At 44.1% G+C, this 25,505-nt stretch overlaps 2 protein-coding genes and 1 pseudogene across 5 annotated transcripts; 2 read left to right on the forward strand and 1 right to left on the reverse strand.

Annotated features, from left to right (window-relative positions):
• LOC106599949 (actin-binding protein IPP-like) lies at positions 1-3,229 on the forward strand (annotated as a pseudogene). Its single transcript, XR_006769381.1, has 5 exons — positions 1-355; positions 472-685; positions 856-1,080; positions 1,533-1,846; positions 2,062-3,229. The product of XR_006769381.1 is annotated as an actin-binding protein IPP-like (transcript).
• Positions 3,230-3,502: 273 nt separating this feature from the next.
• LOC106600404 (transmembrane protein 69) lies at positions 3,503-5,442 on the reverse strand. Its single transcript, XM_014191719.2, has 3 exons — positions 5,153-5,442; positions 4,847-4,895; positions 3,503-4,676 (listed from the first exon to the last, which is right to left on the reverse strand). The coding sequence occupies exons 2-3, from the start codon at positions 4,886-4,888 to the stop codon at positions 3,939-3,941; spliced, it is 780 nt and encodes a 259-aa protein (XP_014047194.1). The 5' UTR covers positions 4,889-4,895; positions 5,153-5,442; the 3' UTR covers positions 3,503-3,938.
• Positions 5,379-24,874, forward strand: LOC106600403 (vasculin-like protein 1). 3 transcript variants are annotated; one of them, XM_014191716.2, is made up of 11 exons: positions 5,379-5,658; positions 7,281-8,785; positions 8,869-8,983; positions 9,900-10,029; positions 10,172-10,515; positions 15,394-15,469; positions 15,594-15,952; positions 20,961-21,122; positions 21,304-21,434; positions 21,532-21,634; positions 24,347-24,874. In XM_014191716.2, the coding sequence occupies exons 3-11, from the start codon at positions 8,924-8,926 to the stop codon at positions 24,518-24,520; spliced, it is 1,539 nt and encodes a 512-aa protein (XP_014047191.1). In that variant the 5' UTR covers positions 5,379-5,658; positions 7,281-8,785; positions 8,869-8,923; the 3' UTR covers positions 24,521-24,874. The 3 variants fall into 3 exon arrangements, with proteins under 3 accessions (XP_014047191.1, XP_014047193.1, XP_014047192.1); XM_014191718.2 differs by having other exon boundaries at positions 20,964-21,122; XM_014191717.2 differs by lacking the exon at positions 5,379-5,658 and adding an exon at positions 5,744-5,765.
• Positions 24,875-25,505: the final 631 nt, after the last annotated feature.

The following is a 25,505-nucleotide window of genomic DNA, read 5'->3' on the forward strand; positions in this document are numbered from 1 at the left end:
CATAGCCACCATGTCCTCAGTAATGTTTCCACCCTGCTCCCCACCTTCATCCCTGGGAGCAGGGTCTGCAGTGGCAGTGACATATCTGCAGCTGGCGTGACGACCCAGTCCCCTGAGCAGGCTCTGTTTGTGTCGGACCGCTATGCCCGGCTCATCCTGGCCCAGATGAATAAGATGCGTCTCCGGCTGCGGCTGGGAGGCCGGGTGTTCAGTGTCCATAAGCTGTTCCTGGCTGCCAGCAGCCCCTACTTTTCTGCTCTGTTCTCTGGGTGGATGAGCGAGGCAGATGAGGAGGTCCAGACCCTGGGGGTGAAGGCACAGGTGTTTGAGGTCCTGCTGGAGTTCATATACACAGGTTTGTCCTATCATGAAATGTACCATTTACTGAATGTGTAGTGTACAGTAGTGTTCATACACAAAACAGTATATAATACAGATTTCTTTGTGTTCCTTTGAACTGAATCCGTCCAGGCATGATTTATGTGACGGTGGAGAACATACAGGAGCTGATGGTGGCAGCAGACATGCTGAAACTGAGTGAGGTGGTGTCTATCTGTGGAGAGTTCCTCAAGAGCCACATGGACCTGTCCAACTGTGTGGGGTTATACCAGTTCCTGGAGCAGATTGCCTGCATGGACATGCTGGAGTTCACTGAGATCTACGTCCATGTAGACTTTCTGGAGGTGCTACACAGTATTTTTCTTCCTCCATTGCTGTCTTCAGATTCTCTCTTTCCCCTTCCATCTCATTCCAATCTTCTGAGTGTGTGTAACAAAAAGTGAATAGCCTGTTACCAACCTGTTATAACACTTACACCAACGAACAAAAATCACAATCGGAACATCTGACCTTTAGGTGTGCGTGTGTATGTGTGTCGGATGAGTTCTGGGGCCTGTCCAAGGACCAGCTGGTGAAGCTGCTGCGGAGCGAGGAGTTGCGGATCGAAGATGAGTACCAGGTATTCACGGCAGCCATGGACTGGGTCCTTCAGGACGTGGCCAAGAGGAAGAAACGTGGTGGAGGTGCTGGACCCAGTCAGGTTCCCCCTGCTCTCCCCACAGAGACTCTTCAAGTACATAGGTGATGAGATGGAATGACACTCCTGATTTGTCAAGCAGGATCTTTCTTATTTTTACTTATTTATCAAGAAATCCTCTTATTTCTTACACCATTAAAATACCCCCCCAATTTTCATTGTTGCGCTGCTAATTATTGAAATTATAACAGTGTCCAAGTCTTACTTTTGGGAAAAAAAATGTAAGAGTCTATGGGATAAGGTCCTGTATGAATAGGTCACCATGATGTCTCCTCACTACTGTGTTTCTGCAGGTGGTTAGGTTGGATCAGAGATTGGGAAGACGATGGAGCGGTACGACCCGACAGAGAATAAGTGGGAGATCATTGGAAGCATGGCAGTGCCTCGATACTACTTTGGCTGCTAATTCAATTCATTTTCTTTATCCCAGAATGGGCAATTTTTCTGGGCATGAAAGTTACAGGCTGACAATGCATAACAAGACATTTCTAATGAAATATACCATATAATTGCTTCCGCTGTCTCAATGTTTATTACATCATTTCTCTGAATGGCCTCTGCTCATTCCCCTCTCCCCTCTGTCTAGGCTTCATCTATGTGATCGGGGGGGAAATCAGTGATGAGGGGATGGAGCTGCACTCAGCGGAGGTGTACGACTCCATCTCCCGGCGCTGGAGCTCCCTGCCCGTCATGGTGACCCGGCAGGCCTATGTGGGCGTGGCCTGCCTCAACAACTGCATCTATGCCGTGGGGGGCTGGAACGAGGCACTGGGCTCCCTGAAGATGGTGGAAAAGTACTCCCCCAAGGAGGTGAGGGAGTTAGGGTAGATTTATATAATGCTAGTCAGGTCAAAACTCAGAGGGGTTGGCACTCGGGCAGTCTTCACATGTCCGTCCCAATTCGGACGTATATAAATACTGCTTTGTTTGAAAAACAACACGTTGTCACAATACCTCATCATAGCTTTATGTAGATATTGATCTCAGACGGTGTCCCTCGAACATGTCTCTGTTTCCCTCTACAGGAGAAGTGGGTGGAGGTGGCCCCAATGGCGGTAGCTAGGGCCGGGGTGTCTGTGTCAGCTGTTAACTGGCTGCTGTACGGGGAGGGGGGCTCCAGCAGAGACTTCTCGGCCCTCGTGACAGTGGACACTGTGGAGATCTACGACCCCAACCTGGACGGAGATCGGCAACTTGATCACCAGCCGCTGTGATGGGGGCGTGGCCGTGCTCTGAGAGGAGCCCTAGTGGAACAAGCGTAGGTGGTTCGGTCACCTTATGAGTAGCCTCGACTTTGCGGTTTTAGGTTTCTCTGGAACAAACCTGATTCTCAGACAAGAAGACTGTTGGTTACATGATGAGCAACCTTGCCTGAGACCTGGTTTGGTACCTGGGTGGACACACTAGACAACACATCTTAGCCACATCAAAGACGAGTCCTCGAGTTCATTGTCAACATGGCCTTCACCAGCAATGTGTTTTAACTTTTGAACAGCAGTGACAGAATGCTGCAGGTGAATCGAATTCTGTTATTTCCCATATTGTACTCATATAGCCAATAGAGGGTGCGACTCTTAGAATACTTTTTTCATCACCTCACAGAGCATGAACACAGAGCCTTTTTCTATCTCGAACAGTTTGGTCTTTGCAAAATACAAGGCAAATCACTTTCTGTGGTCTTGCTGGGGAATTGATGGATTTCAGAATGTTTGAATTGTTCTGTTATTTTGGATAGTTTATTGCTTTTATGTAACTGAACTAGAAGTTCATTGTACACAGACAAACAGATGACTGGGAGACTGCCAACCGGGAGACTGTTGATTCAAATGAGCTAGCAAGACTGCAGTACCTACTCCGTTAGTTACATGGCAGACCTGTCTGTCTCCATCACTCAGTCATATACTTCCTGCTCTGTTTCAGAGGTGTGCCAGTGTTTCTGGAGGGTAAATAGCTTTCATTGTTTACTGTATTTTCTCTGCTAATTTGTGTGGACTTAAACATTGGTGCTTTCAGGACCATTACATTATACATAAGTGTAAAGGATGCTTGTTTGTTTCTGAGAATGGGATAGCTGTCTGTCACTGATATCCTATCAATTGTTTCAACCTGTGCACTTTGATTGTATATTTGAATAATATTTTTTTGCCCAACTTCAGTGTAACATTTAAAATAAACACCAAAACTATTAACTTACATGGGAGTCGTCCATTATCCATGTTGACTGAAGGTAGACTGACTGCTAGAGCGATGGGCTTCATGTGTTTACACGGAGGTGTATTAAACCTTGTACTGCACTTGATGACTGAAGCAAGAAGCTACTATGAGCAAAATGTTACTTATGGTCCTCATGTCAAACTGTTATGGTTAGAAATGCTAAGCTTACAGTATCATTCTGCTGTGCTTACAGCATCTGTTAAACGATCACTAAGGTTGATGTTTTAAGTTGCAATTACTCTAGTACAACTGTTGCACTCAGTATTTGTTTAATATGGCTCATTGACCGAAATGCAGCCATATAACACCACTAAATATCGGTGCCTTTTTAGTCAGTACACAGTAGTCACCATTTTAAAACACTGAGAAATGTCCCCTTGGTTGGAATGAGCTTGCATCACCTTCATTCAGCAGCAGCACTAGATTACAAAGTGAAATTGTATTTCACCACTCACCTGTTGAGGTACGGAAGTGTCCAAGGAGCACATTGATTAAAAGGAAATCTAGTGAAAATGTATTTTATTGGAAAAGTTTGTTGCGTCGCACCTTTTCCATATTTTTTTTTTTTATGTTGTTTTCTCCCTGTTTGCTCCTACTGAACAAATCCCACAATGGTCAGTTCCACTGTTCACTTTGAGAGAATTTAGCTTTCAAGTGCTAACTTTAATATCCCTTAGTAAGTACCTAGTCAATTCTCTTGTGCCTTGATCTTCTTCTCCGGGCACATCTTCTGCAATGTCAGTGTGGCCACAAGGGAAAAGGTAGCCACCAGAGTGAGTATGGTTCTCATGGCTTTGAACCAGCCGGGGTAACCAGGCAGCAGGGTGAGGTCATAGTGCAGGGCCAGGCCCAGCCCCATGATGACCACAAGGGCTCCCTCTGTGATGTTGTCTCTGCAGAGCAGAGCCAGCCAGGCAAGCAGGGAGGGCACCACACTGTTGCCAAGGTTCATCCAGTCGGGCTGGGCAGGGCTCCCCTCAGGCAGGGCAAAGCCCCAGCGGGCCCCACCCAGGAAGGACACGATTGAAGCCCCGTAGACCACCTGGGCGTAGGCCACCTCAGGGAGGTAGGACTGGGTCACAGCCATCAGGAGGGGGGCACCCAGGAATGGAAGGAGGCCGGAGAAACCGAGGTACAAAGCAGGCTTGGGCGCATAGGCCAGGGCTTTCATGCTGAGGCGCTGTTTGTTCTCCTGTCTTCTCCCAGGGGCCGTGGGCACAGGGTGACCCTGGCAGAGCAAAGAGGCAGAGAAGCTTAGGGGCCTGAGCCTCAGAAGCCTGGAGGAGGCTAGTCTCGGGAACAGTAGTGACGTTGCCATGTAAACTTGAGGAGCCAACAATGGGTTGGAACTGGTGTAAAAACATTCCCTCTTCACCATGCAGCTGGACCCACAGAGTACCCACTGCAGAGATCGCCATGATGGACCCTGAGAATAAAGACAGTTGCAAATGCATTTCTCAGTAGGGTTTTACATGATCTGTGCCTCTATCCTGGTACAGAGATCCCAGATGTTCTTGGCTATTTGTTCCAGATCAAATGGACAAAAGATAGACCAATATTATGGCGTCACAGAACTGATGTAATGTGTATTCTTACCACACAGGGATTGAAGTGCCTTTTCAATGCAAATGAGAACATTTTCAACCTAAAAGGAAAAGAGGCGCATGCACATTTTAGAACATAAGGAATGTAAAGCCAGTTCCACATGTGATTGGCATACGTTAATACGCATTTCGTAATGCCATATTTTACAAAATCAAGTTGGTTAGTTAGCTGTTGGTTAGCTTTGACCTCTTCAGCGTTAGCTAACGCGTTAGCTACCCAAAATAATAGATGTGTTCTAACAAAAGCCTTTGCAAATGTAATTATATAACGTTTAGAAATATATATGATCCGTTTTACCCTTGATCTTCACGCGGTACCGTCCACTTAAAAGTTAGCCATAGGAAAGGTCTGTAAGGTCGTTTTCTCGATTCACAGTGTCTGGCGAAAGTTCGATGTCCACAAGGTTTGATTAATAGAGCTAGTGAGTAGCGTTCAATATCACAAATATGTACCTAGTATTTTGTTTTTGTACTAGTTAGTGTAAACGGACAATTTTGATGTAACTCTAGTTTGTTTCTAAGCTGCATCATCTTTTTATTTGTTTTACTTTTTTCCACACTCCTGTTCAGTTTGAAACACACCCTGCAACGCGCCAGGTTGCAATATTATTTTCAAGAACTTGAACGTACCCCCCAGTAAGCTGCGCGAACCCGCTCCAAAAACCCAAACAAACACCAGAACGCCTCTTCATCTAGAGGCACATAGCAGGAAGAAAGTATTTCAATGCTAATCATCGATGGAATATTATGTCTAAATATATTTTTTATAATATTTATTGAAGAACATCTTGCTTAACATAGCAGGTAGGTTTTGGCATCATCATATCAAATATAGCAAGCTAACTAGCTAACATGCGAATCCCCGTGTGGGCTAAAGGTAGCCATTTTGAAACCATCTTGTTCCAACGAAGGTCTGTTTACCTCTATTTGCAGAAATGTGACAGCAATATTATAAGCAATTGAAGTTGCTCTGTTGCATAACTATATGTTATGTCTTTTAACAGTAGTTTGGGACTGAGTAGTAGTTGTGCAAGCTAATGTAGCTAGCTAACATTAGATATTTAGCTAGCTAGTTGACTTGCTAGCTTCTAACGTTGCTGTAGCTCGCTAACAACTCGGTGAACGTTACAAAAAGTTTCAAGGGAACTAACTAGCTAATTATTTAGCAGTGATCAACGTTTTTGTTTTCTGAATCGGATCAAATCCTTTGTCAACTTGCTGTCAAGACTTTAGATATTGTAGACACATGTTAAGACACTCCATTGTTTCAAGTCAAAAGTCACTACAGTGTTTGTGAATTGGTGCATCACTGAATGTGTCCTTCTCAGCTGGCAGTTCTTCATCAATGGCTCTCAAGCAATTTTACTTTACAATTAGAGTAATAACTTGGTCCACTCAATACACCGTGGAAGCCATTGGGCAGCATGTCACAGTGCTATACAGGATGTTTATTGATTTGTCTTTAGGAAGTACTGCAGCCTCGGTCACTCATGATGACATGCTGTGGTTCGCAGGACTTAGCTAACCGTTTAGAACACAGTCACTCGCTGTGCCTTATTTAGATTAGGAGCTGAGTGAGAGTGTTCAGGTCTAGAGTATTTTTAGACTGGTATAAATATTTGATCAAAGCTTGCAGTTCTATAAGGGAGAAATCTTGAGTGTAACATGGCTTTGATTGTGTTTTATTTTTTAGCACCATTGCAACATGCTTGCTTTCTATTTGTGGGTTCATCAAAGATGTTCTGGGAGTACATGTCATCAAATTTGACATGCAATACCAATTTAACTATCCAGGCAGAATTCTGCCTTCTCCCAACAGTTCTCAGCCATTAGCTTCACCCACAACTGCCTCGTGAACTACAATCCCTAAACTATTTTAACATTTAGAAATGTAAATAATCAACACTTGCGATATGGCTTTCAAAACATATGGCTCTTCTCTTTCATCAGCGAGAAAGAATCCTTCATTAAAAAAAAGATACACCTACTGTAGGAGGTTTGCACAGATCCATACAGCTATGGGTGTCTCCATCCAACGAAGCTACACTTTTCCGAGTTATGCTTAGACACACAGGTGTTCGGCGCTGTAACATGGAGATATGGTAGTGTGGGAACACTAACCCTATCAAGGTGTGTATCAATTGAACCTTTTTGTTTTTAGAAAATTAATTTCTAACTGATATGAAAGATAAGGTCCTTATGCTTCCGAAACCATAACGCAAGTGATGTATGTTAAGGCTCTAAACAACCCCCCCCGAACTGAGAGTCATGATCTAGGGCTAGAACACTGCGCCGGAAACATGACTACAGAAACCTATAGGCTTAGGCGATGGCCATGTGCATTACAACCTTACCGGTGTGCCTGAGATTCAAAAGTATTTGTTGTCGGTTTCTGAACTAATGCTATTTCTGTTTTCTTTTTGCAGGTTGGGTCTGCAGAAGTTGCAGGTTGGGTCTGCAGAAGTTGCAGGTTGGGTCTGCAGAAGTTGCAGGTTGGGTTCGCAGAAGTGCATGTGGAAGCAACACTACAAGAGGACTGAAACTACTTGGATTAACTGCATAGCACCTGTCTTTTGTGTTGTGAAAAGCTCCGAATCTTCAACAAAATTATTACGTTGACATTATCTGTGACATTCTCCATATGTTCCTACGCTTTCTTTTGCTTTGAAGGAAGACATTTGTGTTTGCATTTGAGGTTCCCTCGTTTATGGGAAAGTGTATTTTTATATTTCAACAAAGGAGTCCCCAGGTGTGTTGTGACACAGGGCACTGTGCTTGTAAGAGATTGCTGTTATATTGTCTAAAAGCTCACTCATCTATGAAATCTGAGCTATTGCACTCTCCTCCTGCAACCGCACAACCACGGATAATTCTACCGGCAGTTAACAGATACAGATATAAGACGGATGAAGAAAGCAACAGGTCTAACCAGCCATTTAGGCACCATTGTCTTTAGCATGCACTGAAAAACAGCATTATAATGCATTGTTCTGCAGTATCAAAATTTCGCTGACCTCGATTGAAGATGTCAGAAATGTAACAGTGGATTCTACTGCCTTTACTGTCATGTGACTTTAATACTAGACACCTTTTTTTCCTTCAACCCTGGACAGCCTTTTCACCAGTTTAATGAGGTGAGCTGTGGTTTTCAGTGACCATTGGAATAAAAATACTTTCTCTGAATCGATTTATTTTCTGCATGTGTTTGGGTAGAGATTAAAATGACTCTGTAAAAGGTGAGTCTTGGTCTAAGAGCTGGCACTCATAGTGGCAGGAGAAGAGCTATAACCTCCTTCCACCCATCTTCTGATGTCATTGTGGAACTGTCCTGTTCACACTGACCGGGATCAATACCCCAGAGCGTCAAATCTCAACAGACAACCTGCAGCTGCCTCTCCCATTGGACAATTCACCTTCCAATCTACTGAGCCCGCCAATCAGAACCTTCAGTTTCACAACACAGGTCAAGCTGACTCTGTGTCTCTGCGCCTGACAAAGAATTCTACCTGCTTCAGTAGAGTGATCAGGAAGAATTGGGGGGGTGGGGGTAACGGTGCTCCCCGAAAAACTCACACACAACTTCCCCAGCTCAAACCACGTGTTAAAATCGTTTGAGAATTTCACAGCCATCCAATCCCCTCCAGGGTACCGAACCCTTGAATCAACCCCAGGCCTCTGGATCACCATTCCAGATCATCTCAGAACCCTGTGACCCGTCTCCCAACACTTCACCCTGGACGACAGGGTCTGCGTCTGGGGAAAGGGGCTGTTCTGTCCTGGAGGAGGAGGGCTTGGCAGTGGGGTGCTGCTCTCCATCACACACTCTGAGTCTAAGACCAGTGGTGTGTCTGTGAGCGGGCCAGAGAGAACAAGCCCGCAGAGGAGAGAGAGACCAGGCGGAGGAGAGGACTTCAGAGCCAAAGACTCTGGGGTAATAATGATACGTTTTATGCAACAATGTGTTGTTTCTTTTGTCCCAAAGTCCAAGATTTCTCATTCATTTTTCTCTGTCAGATCTTTGCCATGAGGTTTGATGCCTCGATCCACTGACTGGAGACACTGGACCTAAATGGCGCAGCATGACTTTGTCCCTGCCTGGCTTAACTTCTCCACGCCCCAGCCTGCCAAGGTGAGCTCCTGTGTGTGTGTACGTGCGGGCGTGTAGCCAGGGGCAGGCCGATCGGGGGCAGACTGACTGCCATCAGCACAGGGTTCAGGAAAGATACTGTGTGTACTCAGGGGAAACAGACAGGAGAAACGCAAGTAAGTGGCATTGAATCAGGGAATACTGTGCACAAGAGATATTTGTTCCTCAACGAGTGGCTATCTTCCAGGCTCTGTGATAGAAATGTGTTTTCTTAGTGTGGTAAGTGAAAGCACTAGAAAAGGAAAGATAAATGTGCATAAGTGTGAAAGGCAGGAGAGCTCGGTGTGGTGTTGTCTTGCTCTTGGAGCTACTAGACACAGGGTTGAGATTCAGCTCTAGCTAAGTGATATCAGTGTTTTTGTACTCTAAGCAAGAGCTTGGCGTAGACAGGGTGTAGCCTATACCAGATGACTTTCAGGGTGTACCAGCCGAATTACTTGTCTGTGGTGTGGACACAGACCTTAACCTTGGTCAGTGGCAGTCCAGTAAGATCAATCTGATAGTGGTGACTAATGGACTACACCAAGTTATTACATAAACACCAAACCTAAGCTGCTTAAGGTCTATGTTACTGTATATTACATAGATATGTGTATTATGTTTCTGTGTGATATTCTTCTGCTAATGAAATCAGATAAGATGTGTAGAGTTTGGTGTGGGAGAAGGCTTCCTGTTTCCCACCCCTGAAAGTGTGTGTGTGTGTGTGTGTGTGTGTGTGTGTGTGTGTGTGTGTGTGTGTGTGTGTGTGTGTGTGTGTGTGTGTGTGTGTGTGTGTGTGTGTGTGTGTGTGTGTGTGTGTGTGTGTGTGTGTGTGTGTGTGTGTGTGTGGAGATACTAGAGGACTAGAGTTATCTGGGAGCAGATGGATTTTACTTCACTGACTTTTTTTTGTGTCCAGTCCCCTGCAGCCAGCCTTGAGAAGCATGGCAACCCCCATCACCACCGGGACAGCCGTGCTGCTGTGAGCCGCCGCAGACACAACTCCTCCGATGGCTTCTTCAACAACGGGCCCCTGCACGCCCCCGCAGGTAACCCTGATGATCCTAACTCCCTGTGCGCCCCCCAAAAACGCATTTTCACCTCTAGTATGTTGACAGCTCGCTTATAAGAACGGTGTTGGTTTTGTGTTCCATAGTATTAACCTGTCTATGTTCCTGTCTGTGTCTGTAGGTGATGGGTGGCAGCAGCCTTCTCTCCTCCTAAGGCATGACTCTGTGGACTCTGGGGTGGCAAAGGGGGGGCATGGTGGCCTGGCGGGAGTGCCCTGCTGGAAGGAGGCTCCTCCCACATGGCATGGGGCACCAAGGGGGGTGCAGGACGGGCACCACCACCAGGGGCGCCACACCAAACGCACCGGGCCCGGAGGAGGGGACAGGGACAGGCAGGGGGGGCACCGGCAGCGCAACGGCAACTTCCATCCCCGCAAGGGCACCCCCGGGGCCCCCTACCAGGACAAGTTCCCCAACGAGGAACACAGCGGGGAGGACAAGCTGAAATTTGTGGAAGAGGACTTTGTGAGTAGTAATCTCATTCTCGAACCCCTCTGAACACCTTGTATCATTTTAAGCAAAGTTAGCAAAGGCATTACAGGAGCTACATGTAGAATTTTTTGCTTTGTAATTTCAGAAAATGTCCATAATATATCTGCAGTAATAGTTGAATGATGGTGTTTCACAATATTTTCACACTAAAATCATATTACGATAATGGAGCCTTCCCATGTTGTCAAATGGGAAAGCTGCACCCTCCCTCTCTTACATCAGTGTCACTCAGAGGCATGGTCATCTTTTCACAAGCAGAATCAGCAATGGCAGACTTGGACAGTAGAAATAGCTCTGCATTATGTGGTTTCAAAAATATTTTTGTTGTGCAAAACAAGCAATGTGTAGGGCAGAGGTGTTCAACTGCGAAAATATATATATAGTACCAATCAGAAGTTGGGACAAACCTACTCATTCAATTAAAAAATAAAAACTATTTTCTACATTGTAGAATAATAGTGAAGACATCAAAACTATGAAACATATGAAATCATGTAGTAACCAAAAAAGTGTTAAACCATTCAAAATGTATTTGAGATTCTTCAAAGTGGCCACACTTTGCTTTGATGACAGCTTTGCGCACTCTTGGCATTCTCTCAACCAGCTTCACCTGGAATGCTTTTCCAACAGTCTTGAAGGAGTTCCCACATATGCTGAGCACTTCTTGGCTACTTTTCCTTTCACTCTGCGGTCTAACTCATCCCAAACCATTTCATTTGGGTTGAGGTTGGGTAATTGTAGAGGCCAGCTCATCTGATGCAACACTCCATCACTCTCCTTCTTGGTCAAATAGCCCTTACACAGCCTGGAGGTGTGTTGGGTCATTGTTAAACCAGATGGGATGGCGTATCACTGCAGAATGCTGTGGTAGCCATGCTGGTTAACTGTGCCTTGAATTCTAAATAAATCACCGTGTCACCAGCAAAGCACCCCGACACCATCACACCTCATCCTCCATGCTTCACGGTGTGAACCACACATGCAGAGATAATCCGTTCACCTACTCTGTCTCACAAATACACGGTGGTTGGAACCAAAAATCTCAAATTTGGACTCAGACCAAAGGACAGATTTCCACCGGTCTTCTGTCCATTGCTTATGTTTCTTGGCCCAAGCAAGTCTCTTCTTATTGGTGTCCTTTAGTAGTGGTTTCTTTGCAGCAATTCGTCCATGAAGGGCTGATTCACGCAGTCTGCTCTGAACAGTTGATATGTGAAATGTCTGTTACTTGAAGTATTTATTTGGGCTGCAATCTGAGGTGCAGATTTGCTGATTTCTCAGGCTGGTAATTCTAATGAACTTATCCTCTGCAGCAGAGGTAACTATGGTTCTTCCTTTCCTGTGGCGGTCCTCATGAGAGACAGTTTCATCATAGCGCTTGATGGTTTTTGCGACTGGACTTAAAGAAACTTTCAAAGTTCTTGACATTTTCCGGATTGACTGACATCCATTTCTTAAAGTAATGATGGACTGTCGTTTCTCTTTGCTTATTTGAGCTGTTCTTGCCATAATATGGACTTGGTATTTTACCTAATATGGCTATCTTCTGTAAACCACCCCTACCTTGTCACAACACAAGTGATTGGCTCAAATGCATTAAGAAGGAATATATTCCACAAATTAACTTTTAACAAGGCACACCTGTTAATTGAAATGCATTCCAGGTGACTACCTCATGAAGCTGGTTGAGAGAATGCAAAGAGTGTGCAAAGCTGTCATCGGGGCAAAAGGGTGGCTACTTTGAAGAATCTGAAATATAAAATATATTTTGATTTGTTGAACACTTTTTTGGTTACTACATGATTCCATATGTATTATTTCATAGTTTAGATGTCTTCACTATTATTTTTCAATGTAGAAAATAGTAAAAATAAAGAAAAACCCTGGAATGAGTAGGCGTGTCAAAACCTTTGACTAGTACTGTATATATACATTTTTATATATTTATTTTATTTCAATGTTTTTATGAATATCGCTAGAAACAACAGAATAAATGAATTTGGAATTGCATACCTACAGTATGAAAGAGAAGAATATCTTTCTAATGATGTCAACTTTATTTCTCAACTCCTAATATTGAGCAAATTACACTCATTGCAGCAAATTTAACTCACTGGAGTCAATTACACTCACAGGAGAATCTTGCTTTGAAAAGCACTCGCAAATAGGCTACCAGTGCGGCAAGTAGATATGCAGGGGTACGAGGTAGCTATGTACATATAGGTAGGGGTAAAGTGACTAGGCAATAGGATAGATCATAGACTGAGCTGTAGCAGAAGTGTATGTGGAGCAGTACAGTGTATTCAGACCCCTTGACCTTTTGCATTTATTTTCTATTTTTAATACATTTGCAAACATTTCTACAAACCTGTTTTCACTTAGTCGTTATGGGTTATTGTGTGTAGATTGATGAGGATTTTTTTTAAATTTAATCAAATTTTATAAAGCTGTAACGTAACAAAATGTGGAAAAAGTCAAGGGGTCTGAATAGTTTCCAAATGCACTGTAGCTGCAGCATACAGTGTCTTCAGAAAGTATTCACACCCCTTAACTTTTCCCACATTTTGTTATGTTACAGCCTGATTTTAAAATATATTCAATTGAGATTTTGTGTCACTGGCCTACACACTAACTCTATAATGTCAAAGTGAAATTCTGTTTTTAGACATTTTCAGAAATTAATAAAAAATTAAAATCTGAAATTTCTTCAGTCAATAAGTATTCAACCCATTTGTCATGGCAAGCCTAAAAAAGTTCGGGAGTAAATATGTGCTTAACAAGTCACATAATAAGTTGCCTGGACTCACTCTGTGTACAATAATAGTGTTTAACATGATTTTTTGAATTACTACCTCATCTCTGTACCCCACACATACAATTATCTGTAAGGTCCCTCAATCGAGCAGTGAATTTCAAACACAGATTCAACCACAAAGACCAGGGAGGTTTTCCAATGTTTCGCAAAGATGGGCACCTATTGGTAGATGGGTAAAAAAAAAAAGAAGACATTGTATATCCCTTTGAGCATGGTAAAGTTATTAATTACACATTGGATTAGTCGAAATGATAAGTTATCTGGAAGTGAGCACAACTTAACCTGCTTGGCACTATCCTGCTACTGTACACAAACAACATGGTGGAGACATGCTAAACATTTTAAAGCCTGTTGTACTTCTAACCCTGATATGGCTCACGTGAAACAGGTTTGAGGAAATAGAGGGTTATATTCTTTATGATAACTTTCATAAATAATACATGAATAAACCGGTTATACATAAGTATTACATGATTTGTAAACATTGAGAGCATAAAGATTGAATGAACCCATTATTAGACCAAATATACGCTATGTGAATCATATGATACCCACCCTATGTATCATGTGTGGATGATACAGTGCAGAGAAGACATGATACATACAGATGGATAAATACTGAAATAATCTCATTCTATGCTACTAAAGGTGATGTGAGCCAGGCTCTGTTTTATAACCATACTATTGTAAAGTGGTTGTTCCACTGGATATCATAAGGTGAATGCACCAATTTTTAAGTCGCTCTGGATAAGAGCGTCTGCTAAATGACGTAAATGTAAATGTATCAATACACCCAATCACTACAAAGATACAGGTGTCCTAACTCAGAAAAGGTCAATGGTGACTTTAAAACAGTTAAGAATTTAATGGCTGTAATAGAAGAAAACTGAGGATGGATCAACAACATTGTACTTACTCCACAATACTAACCTAAATGACAGAGTGAATGTGTGTAACCTTCATTTAACTAGGCAAGTCAGTTAAGAACAAATTCTTATTTACAATGACAGCCAAACCCAGACGACACTGGGCCAGTTGTGCGCCGCCCTATGGGACTCCCAATCACGGCCGGATGTGATACAGCCTGGATACGAACCAGGGACTGTAGTGACGCCTCTTGCACTGAGATGCAGTGCCTTAGACCGCTGCGCCACTCGGGAAAAGAAGGAAGCTTGTACAGAATACAAATATTCCAAAACATGCATCCTGTTTGCAACAAGGCAGTAAAGTAAAAATGTGGCAAAGAAATTAATTTCATGTCCTGAATATAAAGTGTTTATGTTTGGGGCAAATCCAACACATCACTTCATATTTTCAAGCATGGTGGTGGCTGCATCATGTTATGGGTATGTTTGTCATCGGCAAGGGCTAGGGAGCTTTTTAGGATAAAAATACACGGAATAGAGCTAAGCACAGGCAAAATCCTAGAGGAAAACCTGGTTCAGTCTGCTTTCCAACAGACACTGGGAGACAAATCCACATTTCAGCAGTACAATAACCTAAAACACAAGGCCAATATACTCTAGAGTTGCTTCGCAAGACGACATTAAATGTTCTTGAGTTGCCTAGTTACAGTTTGTAATTAAATTGGCTTGAAAATCTATGGCAAGACTTGAAAATGTCTGCCTAGCAATGATCAACAACCAACTTGACAGAGCTTGAATGATTAAAAAATAATAATGTGCAAATATTGTACAATACAGGTGTGCAAAGATTATGAATCCTTTTTTTAATTCTGGCTGTAAAACAAAGCATTTTAGAATAAGTCAAGGGGTATGAATACTTTCTGAAGGCACTGTATATGTGGTGTGTGTGTGTGGGTGTGGGTGGGGGTGGGTGGGTGGAGTCCAGTGTGTGCATAGAGTCGGTGAAAAAGAGTTAGTTAAAAAAGGGGTCAATAGGCATAGTGACATTGAGACCTAGGGGGGAAAATGTCTGGATTGGTACAGGTAAACATAAAACATGGCAAATATACAGTATATACAAACTTCAATATAATGAATAATAACAAATAATGCTAATGTTTTTTCTCCCAGCCCTCCCTTAACCCTGAAACAACTGGAAAGTCTGGGAACCAGACGAGGCCTGTGGCTCCTCATGCTGGAGTATGGGGTAATCACTAATTTATTGATTTCGACATTAGAAAGCTCACATCAGTAACATCTTCAAAGTTCAGACCACTCCTTTGTCTCCATGTCATTACCCTCTAACAAGTTGTTGGTTCCCTTATCTCCAGAGAACCCTCCTAGTGGCAAGCAGATGGTGTCTAAGATGCTGGTGATCAAGAAGGTTTCCAAAGAGGACCCAGGATGCACTGCGTTCTCTGCCAGCTTTGCCAGCTCCGGAGCCCCACCCATCAACAGCAGCAAAGCCCTGCCTACCATTGCCGGTTCCACCCACTCTGTCTACAAGAACCTGGTGCCCAAGCCTGCCCTGGTGACCACCAAGCCCCACCAGTGGAAGCCGAGTGGGAGAGACTCCATCAAGCCTGGCCTCCACTTGTCAGGACGAGACTCTGTCTTCACCAGTCCTGTGTCTGCAGCCAAACCCTATGCCTCTGCCACCCAGCTACAAAGCCACAACACCCCCAAAGAGGTGAGGGCAGCTCTGCAGACACCTAACATGCGTGAAAGGGTTCAGAGTGCATTTGGAAAGTACTATTTCCACATTTTGTTTTATGTTACAGCCTTATTCTGAAATTGATTAAATTAGCATTCCTGTAACATTATTTTGTTGACATTTTATTTGATCTGAGAAATTAAGCTAATTGATCACCCACTTTATATGTACAGTGCATTCAAAAAGTAGACATTTTGTTACGTTACAGCCTTATTCTAAAATGTATTAAATTGTTTTTTCCCCTCATCAATCTACACACAATACCCCATAATGACAAAGCAAAAACAGGTTTTAAGATTTTTTTGTAAATGTATTAAAAATAAAGAAAGTAAATATTAATTTACATAAGTAGCCCACCCAGAAAAAAAATCCGTCACTACTTCGCTCTTCTTTTCGTTCCTCTATCTTACTCTATTTCCTTCTCTAAACTTTTGAGGTGCTCCACCAGTGTATAGTTGGTCTTCCCTGTGGCTCAGTTGGTAGAGCATGTTGTTTGCAACACCAGCATGGTGTTTGCAATGCCAGGGTTGTGGGTTCGATTCCCACGGGGGGCCAGTATGAAAAAAAGAAAAAAATGTATGCATTCACTACTGTAAGTCGCTCTGGATAAGAGCGTCTGCTAAATGACTAAAAATGTAAATGTAAAAATGTAAATATTCAGACCCTTTACTCAGTACTTTCTTGAAGCACCTTTGGCAGCGATTATAGCCTTGAGTCTTCTTGGGTATGATTCTACAATCTTGGCACACCTGTAGTTGGGGAGTTTCTCCCATTCCTCTCTGCAGTTCCTCTCAAGCTCTGTCAGGTTGAATGGGGAGCGTCGCTGCACAGCTATTTTCAGGTATCTCCAGAGATGTTTGATCGGGTTCAAGTCCGGGCTCTGGCTGGGCCACTTAAGGACATTCAGAGACTTGTCCCGAAGCCACTCCTGCGTTGTCTTGGCAGTGTGCTTAGGGTCGTTGTCCTGTTGGAAGGTGAACCTTCACTCCAGTATGAGGTCCTGAGCGCTCTGGAGCAGGTTTTCATCAAGGATTTCTCCTTTCATCTTTCCCTCGATCCTGACCAGTCTCCCAGTCCCTGCCGCTGAAAACCATCCCCCAAGGCATGATGCTGCCACCATGCTTCACCGTAGGTATAGTGCCAGGTTTCCTCCATAAGTGACACCTGGCACCCAAGCCAAAGAGTTCAATCTTGGTTTTATCAGACTAGAGAATCTTGTTTCACGTGTTCTGAGAGTCCTTTTGGCAAATACCAAGCTCGCTGTAATGTGCCTTTTACTGAGGTGTGGCGTCCGTCAGGCCACTCTACCATAAAGGCCTGATTGGTGGAGTGCTGCAGAGATTGTTGTCCTTCTGGAAGTTTCTGCCATCGGGTGACCATCGGGTTCTTGGTCACCTCCCTGACCAAGGCCCTTTTCCTCTGATTGCTCAGTTTGACCAGGCGGCCAGCTCTAGGAAGAGTCTTGGTGTTTCCAAACTTCTTCCATTTAAGAATGATGGAGACCACTGTGTTCTTGGGGACCTTCAATGCTGCAGAAATGTTATGGTACCCTTCCCCAGATCTGTGCGGCAACACAATCCTGTCTCGGAGCTCTACGGACAATTCCTTCGATCTCATGGCTTGGTTTTTGCTCTGACATGCACTGTCAACTGTGGGATCTTACCTAGACAGGTGTGTGCCTTTTACAAATCATGTCCAATGAATTGAATGTACCACAGGTGGACTCCAAGTTGTGGAAACATCTCAAGGATGATCAATGGAAACAGGATGCACCTTAGCTAAATTTCGGGTCTCATAGCAAAGGGTCTGAATATTTATTTAAGGTATTTCAGTTTTTTTATTTTTATGAAATTTGCAAACATTTCTATAAACATGTTTTCTCTTTGTCATTATGGGGTATTGTGTGTATATTGTTGAGGACATTTTATATTTAATCCATTTTAGAATAAGGCTGTAACGTAACAAAATGTGGAAAAAGTCAATCAAACAAATGTATTTATAAATCCCTTATTACATCAGCTGATGTCACAAAGTGCTATACAGAAGCCCAGCCTAAAACCCCAAACAGCAAGTAATGTAGATGCACTGTGGCTAGAAAGGCAGTAACCTGGAAAGAAACCTAGAGAGGAACCAGGCTCTGAGGGGTGGCCAGTCCTCTTCTGGCTGTGCCGGTTTGAGATTATAACAGTACATGGCCAAGATGTTCAAACGTTCATAGATGACCAGCAGGGTCAAATAATAATAATCACAGTGGTTGTAGACAGTGCAACAGGTCAGCACCTCAGGAGTAAATGTCAGTTGGCTTTTCATAGCCGAGCATTCAGAGTTAGAGACAGTTTGTGCGGTGGAGAGAGGTAGTCGAAAACAGCAGGTCCGGGACAAGGTAGCACGTCCGGTGAACAGGTCAGGGTTCCATAGCCGCAGGCAGAACAGTTGAGACTGGAGCAGCAGCACGACCAGGTGGATTAGGGACAGCAAGGAGTCATCAGGCCAGGTAGTCATGAGGCAAGGTCCCAGTGCTCAGGTCCTTCGGGAGGGAGAGGGAAAGAGAGAAGGACACTGGATAAGACAGGAGAAATACTCCAGATATAACAGACTGACCCTAGCCCCCAGACACATAAACTATTGCAGCATAAATACTGGAGGCTGAGACAGGAGGGGTCGGGAGACACTGTGGCCCCGTCCAACGATACCCCTGGACAGGGCCAACCAGGCAGGATATAACCCCACCCACTTTGCCAAAGCATAGCATACCACTAGAGGGATATCTTCAAACCACCACCTTACTACCCTGACTGCAAGGCTGAGTATATCCCACGAAGATCTCCATCACGGTACGAACCCGATGGGGGCGCCAACCCAGATAGGAAGATCACGTCAGTGACTAAACCCACTCAAGGGATGCACCCCTCCTAGGGACGGCATGGAAGGGCACCAGTAAGCCAGTGACTCAGCCCCTGTAATAGGGTTAGAGGCAGAGAGTCCCAATGGAGAGAGGGGAATCGGCCAGGCAGAGATGGCAAGGGCGGTTCGTCGCTCCAGTGGCTTTCCGTTCACATTTACACCCCTGGGCCAGACTACACTCAATCATTGGACCTACTGAAGAGATGAGTCTTCAATAAATACTTAAAGGTTGAGACCGAGTCTGTGTCTCTCACATGGATAGGCAGGCCATTCCATAAAAATGGAGCTCTATAGGAGAAAGCCCTGCGTCCCTAGAAATTCTAGGGACAGTAAGGAGGCCTGCGTCTTGTGACCGTAGCGTACGTGTAGGTATGTACGGCAGGACCAAATCGGAGAGACCGGTAGGAGCAAGCCCATGTAATGCTTTGTAGGTTAGCAGTAAAACCTTGAAATCAGCCCTAGCCTTAACAGGAAGCCAGTGTAGAGAGGCTAGCATTGGAGTAATATGATCACATTTTTTGGTTCTAGTCAAGATTCTAGCAGCCGTGTTTAGCACTAACTGAAGTTTATTTAGTGCCTTATCCGGGTAGCTGGAAAGTAGAGCATTGCAGTAGTCTAATAGTGACAAAAGTAGTAGTGACAAAAGCATGGATTCACTTTTCTGCATCATTTCCGGACAGAAAGTTTCAGATTTTTGCAATGTTACGTAGATGGAAAAATGCTGTCCTTGAAATAGTCTTGATATGTACGTCAAAAGAGAGATCAGGGTCCAGAGTAACGCCGAGGTCCTTCACAGTTTTATTTGAGACGACTGTACAACCATCAAGATTGTAAGATGAAACATAAGATCTTTGTTTCTTGGGACCTAGAACTAGCATCTCTGTTTTCATCTCCACTTCCTTATGTCTGAAACACAGGCTTCCAGGAATGGCAATTTTGGGGCTTCACCATATTTCATCGAAATGTACAGCTGTGTATCGTCCGCATAGCAGTGAAAGTTAACATTATGTTTCCGAATGGCATCACCAAAAGGTAAAATATATAGTGAAAACAATAGTGGTCTTTAACAGAACCTTGAGGAACACCGGAAGTTACAGTTGATTTGTCAGAGGACAAACCACCCACAGAGACAAACTGATGTCTTTCCGACAGATAAGATCTAAACCAGGCCAGAACTTGTCCGTGTAGACCAATTTGGGTTTTCAATCTCTCCAAAAGAATGTGGTGATTGATGGTGTCAAAAGCAGCACTAAGGTCTAGGACCACGAGGACAGATGCAGAGCCTTGGTCTTTCGCCATTAAAAGGTAATTTACCACCTTCACGAGTGCAGTCTCAGTGCTATGATGGGGTCTAAAACCAGACTGAAGATTTTTGTATACATTGTTTTTCTTCAGGAAGGCAGTGAGTTGCTGCGCAACAGCTTTTAAATTTTTTTTGAGAGGAATGGGAAATTCGATATAAGCCGATTCGTTTTTTATGTTTTCTAGGTCAAGGTTTGGCTTTATCAAGAGTCTTTATTACTGGCACTTTTAGTGAGTTTGGTACACATCCGGTGGATAGAGAGCCGTTTATTATGTTCAACATAGGAGGGCCAAGCACAGGAAGCAGCTCTTTCAGTAGTTTAGTTGGAATAGGGTCCAGTATGCAGCTTGAATATTTAGAGGCCATGACTATTTTCATGAATGTGTCGTTAGGATTAAAAAAACTTGAGTGTCTCCCTTAATCCTAGGTCCTGGCAGTGTTGTGCAGATTCAGGAAAACTGAGCTTTGGAGAAATATGCAGATTTAAAGAGGAGTAATTTGCTTTCTAATGATCATGATCTTTTCGTCAAAGAAGTTAAAGAATTTATCACTGCTGAAGTGAAAGCCATCCTCTCTTGGGGAATGCTGCTTTTTAGTTAGCTTTGCGACAGTATCAAAAATACACTTTGGATTGTTCTAGGGTCTGAATACTTTCCGAATGCACTGTAGCAGGCTATACAAATCCAGTCCTGGAGACTGAAAGGGAGAAAAAGTTCACATAACTGTTAGAAGCAAGGGCTAAGCATTCTCTTCTCTCTCTACATCTGTGTTGTCTAGCAGCATCCCTACAGTACGACTCCTCCCATGGACATTGGCCCATCGTCTCGGCTAAAGCTGATGCGGCGCGGACCAGACCGGAAGAGTGACTTCCTGCGGACGCTGAAGGACGAGTGCACCGGAGACCTGACCTCTAGCAGCAGCCCTGCAACTCCTGGACAGGTACATAACACCCCTAAAAAATGTCCAAGTGGGACAGAAAGGCCCTCCAAAACTTTTAAAATCTTACATTTAAACCAAGTGAAGGTAAATTCACAGGCTGACTGAGGAAAATGAACTAGAGGCTCGGAACGTTACATGGTTCAGTTCATATGTCTTTTCTTTGGTGTGAATGACTCCTCAGGGCGAGAGCAGCACCCCAGAGTCCAAAGCCTACAGCCAGGGAGTCTGCCATGAGAATGGCCTGTCTCACTCCCTCTCTCTCAGCAATTCAGACACCGATCACCTGTCTAGCTCCCTAGAGGCAGAACACAGGTAGGACTGACACACACACACACACACACACACACACACACACACACACACCCCCCCCCCATTAGTCTACTAAGCAGTGTTTGCTGTTTTCTTGTAGATTACTGAAAGCCATGGGCTGGCAGGAATACCCAGAAAATGATGACAGCTTCCTGCCCCTGACAGAGGATGAGCTCAGAGAGTTCCAGACTAAAACTGAACAGGTACGAGTTTGTGGCAGTCTTGCAATATCATCAATATGTTATGTGCATCTTCAATGACAGACTGTTATAAACTTCATAGGAAGTGGCATGTGGTTGTACAGAATGAAAACGGGGTGTTTAGGTAACCCAAGCCCTGTTTATACCTGGTGCTAAGATGCATCCTTTGTCCTGATTTTGCCCACATTCTGATTGTGCCATCATTTTTAGATGGGTGTAGAATACCCAATCAAAAGACATTGTGAACTGATTGTAATAAGATCTTTCTGACTCCCTCCGGAGGTAGTCAGGCACGGAATGTATCTGGATATCTTACAAGTGTAAAAAGATCTGGATGGTGAAACCATTTGAATCATCATTATAGTGCCCAGTTGCCTTCCTCCTGGCTACTCCAACCCCAGCCAACAGCTCCCCCCCCCCCCTCGCAGCTACTCGCCCAGGCCTCCCCAGCTTCTCCTTCACCCAAATCCAGATAGCAGATGTTCTGAAAGAGCTGCAAAACCTGGATCCGTACAAATCAGCTGGGCAAGACAATCTGGACCCTCTCTTTCTAAAACTATCCGCCACCATTGTTGCAACCCCTATTACCAGCCGGTTCAACCTCTTTTGTATCGTCCGAGATCCCTAAAGATTAGAAAGCTGCCGCGGTCATCCCCCTCTTCAAAGGGGGTGACACCCTAGACCCAAACTGTTACAGACCTATTTCCATCCTGCCCTGCCTATCTAAAGTCTTCGAAAGCCAAGATCACTGACCATTTTGAATCCCACCGTACCTTCTCCACTGTGCAATCCGGTTTCCGAGCCGGTCACGGGTGCACCTCAGCCACGCTCAAGGTACTAAACGATATCATAACCGCCATCGATAAAAGACAGTACTGTGTAGCCGCCTTCATCGACCTGGCCAAGGCTTTTGACTCTGTCAATCAGCGTATTCTTATCAGCAGACTCATTAGCCTTGGTTTTTCTAATGACTGCCTCACCTGGTTCACCAACTACTTTGCAGACAGAGTTCAGTGTGTCAAATCGGAGGGCATGTTGTCCGGACCTCTAGCAGTCTCTATGGGGGTGCCACAGGGTTCAATTCTCAGGTCGACTCTCTTCTCTGAACATCAATGATGTCGCTCTTGCTGCGGGCGATTCCCTGATCCACCTCTACGCAGACGACACTATTCTGTATACTTCTGGCCCTTCCTTGGACACTGTGCTAACTAACCTCCAAACGAGCTTCAACGCCATACAACACTCCTTCCGTGGCCTCCAACTGCTCTTAAACGCTAGTAAAACCAAATGCATGCTTTTCAACCGTTCGCTGCCCGCCCGACTAGCATCACTACCCTGGACGGTTCCGACCTAGAATATGTGGACAACTTTAAATACCTAGGTGTCTGGTTAGACTGTAAACTCTCCTTCCAGACTCATATTAAACATCTCCAAAATCAAATCTAGAATCGGCTTTCTATTTCGCAACAAAGCCTCCTTCACTCACGCCGCCAAACTTACCCTAGTAAAACTGACTATCCTACCGATCCTCGACTTCGGCGATGTCATCTACAAAATAGCTTCCATTACTCTACTCAGCAAACTGGATGCAGTCTATCACAGTGCTATCCGTTTTGTTACCAAATCACCTTATACCACCCACCACTGCGACCTGTATGCTCTAGTCGGCTGGCCCTCGCTACATATTCGTCGACAGACCCACTGGCTCCAGGTCATCTAAAAGTCTATGCTAGGTAAAGCTCCGCCTTATCTCAGTTCACTGGCCACAATAACAACACCCACCCGTAGCACACGTTCCAGCAGGTATATCTCACTGATCACCCCCAAAGCCAACACCTCATTTGGCTGCCTTTCCTTCCAGTTCTCTGCTGCCAGTGACTGGAACAAATTGCAAAAATCGCTGAAGTTGGAGACTTTTATTTCCCTCACCAACTTTAAAACATCAGCTACCTGAGCTGCTAACCGATCGCTGCAGCTGTACATAGTCCATCTGTAAATTGCCCACCCAATCTACCTTCCTCATCCCCATACTGTTTTTATTTTATTTACTTTTCTGCTCTTTTGCACACTAGTATTTCTACTTGCACATCATCATATGCTAATTTATCACTCCAGTGTTAATCTGCTAAATTGTAATTATTTGCTCCTATTGCCTATTTATTGCCTACCTCCTTTTGCACACACTGTATATAGACTTTCTTTTTTTCTACTGTGTCATTGACTTGTTTATTGTTTACTCCATGTGTAACTCTGTGTTGTTGTCTGTGTCACACTACTTTGCTTTATCTTGGCCAGGTCGCAGTTGTAAATGAGAACTTGTTCTCAACTAGCCTACCTGGTTAAATAAAGGTAAAAAAAAAAAAAGTAAGTTAAATGATTGACAAGACAGACTCGAGGCATAAATAATTGTCTAATTTTATGATATATAAAATATTATTTTGAAACAATCTCTCAAATACTTTTTATACATGGAGTGACCAGGAAATCTGGCCACAGTGGACGGATAAGACACATTTTAATACCATGTGTAAACGTAACAGAACTTGATCAGATAGTGAAACCACATGTTAGCGCAAGGTGTAAAAAAGGCTCCTGTGTATGTGTTGTAGCCAACACTCCCATGCCGTATGGAAGAGTTGTCTAAAGCACATAGCATGAGAACCAGGTTAGTGTCTAGGTTCTTGTTTTGACTCAGGTGGTTCTTGTTCTTCCCAGCTGAAGAGAAACGGGGTCCTCCACCGGGGCGCACGAGGCGTCACCCTCCACTTCACCCCCTGGAGGTGTGTGGCTGAGGCCCACCTAGAAGATGACGAGGGCTCAGAGTCTGAAACCAGCAGCAGCAGCCAGACCTCAGACGACGATGACGTCGGCGACTGCATCAAAACCTGACGAAGTGGCTTTACGAAACAAACCCAACACACACACACACACACACCCCTCTTGTCTTCGTTTTCAGAACACCTGTTTCGACTTGATCTTGCACAAGCTAAAACCAATCACATCCTAGTGGAGGGGGAAGTTTCAGCTTCCCCATGCGGAGGTCTTTTTCCCTGCGTTGCCTCCTTCACTGCACCTCCTCCACTCTTCCCTTCCTCCTCGCTTTGTGGAACTGAGTGTTCGTCAAGAAAAGGGCAATGCACATCCGATTCTGCTTTAAACAGACTAACTCATCTCAGTGACACTGACGACATTAATGATATTAATAAAATTGGTTCCTGACATGGTGAGATGTTTCAATACGAATCCGGCCTTGCTTGGTGTTATGTGTTCTGATTGTTGTTTCAATTAACAAGTTGTTGGATTGTGTTAATGGTCAATCGCATCACATGGATTCAGTCACACATAGATATACTAACCCTTTTTTCAGTACAGTGTTAACCATGCTGCTTAGAGTACACAAACCTTCTAGGGGTCAAATCTGACCCAATGCCTGTGAGACTCCTATGTTTCCCAGTTTCTCACCTGTCCCATAAATCAAATGTGAAAAATGGAACAAACCATGCAGACTGCGATTACCACTAAAACAGATGTAGTGCTCTATTCACTATCGCAGGAGCGTTATAGATTGCACACTAGAAATGTAAAGGTAGTTTCTGATTGAGCTGTCATTCAGCGTTTACCGTGAATGCAGTCTACTAACGAGAGAACATTGCCTTTTACATGTCAAATCACGCTGTAACACTGAATTTTCCTACATGATCCACCTCTGTTCCCTCTCAGCAAAGTGTTTCTCACCAGCCCAGTCATCTGATAATGAGTTAATTCAACTGGGCTGGCCACTGAGCAAGGATATCTATTCTATAGTAAGTAAGTAACCTTGGCTTGTGCGAATCGGAACGGCTCATATGAGCAGGAGCCTTTCTCCTGTTTCTGT

This window comes from Salmo salar, chromosome ssa03 (assembly GCF_905237065.1).
Source record: "Salmo salar chromosome ssa03, Ssal_v3.1, whole genome shotgun sequence".
In the NCBI taxonomy this organism is placed as follows: Eukaryota; Metazoa; Chordata; class Actinopteri; order Salmoniformes; family Salmonidae; genus Salmo; species Salmo salar.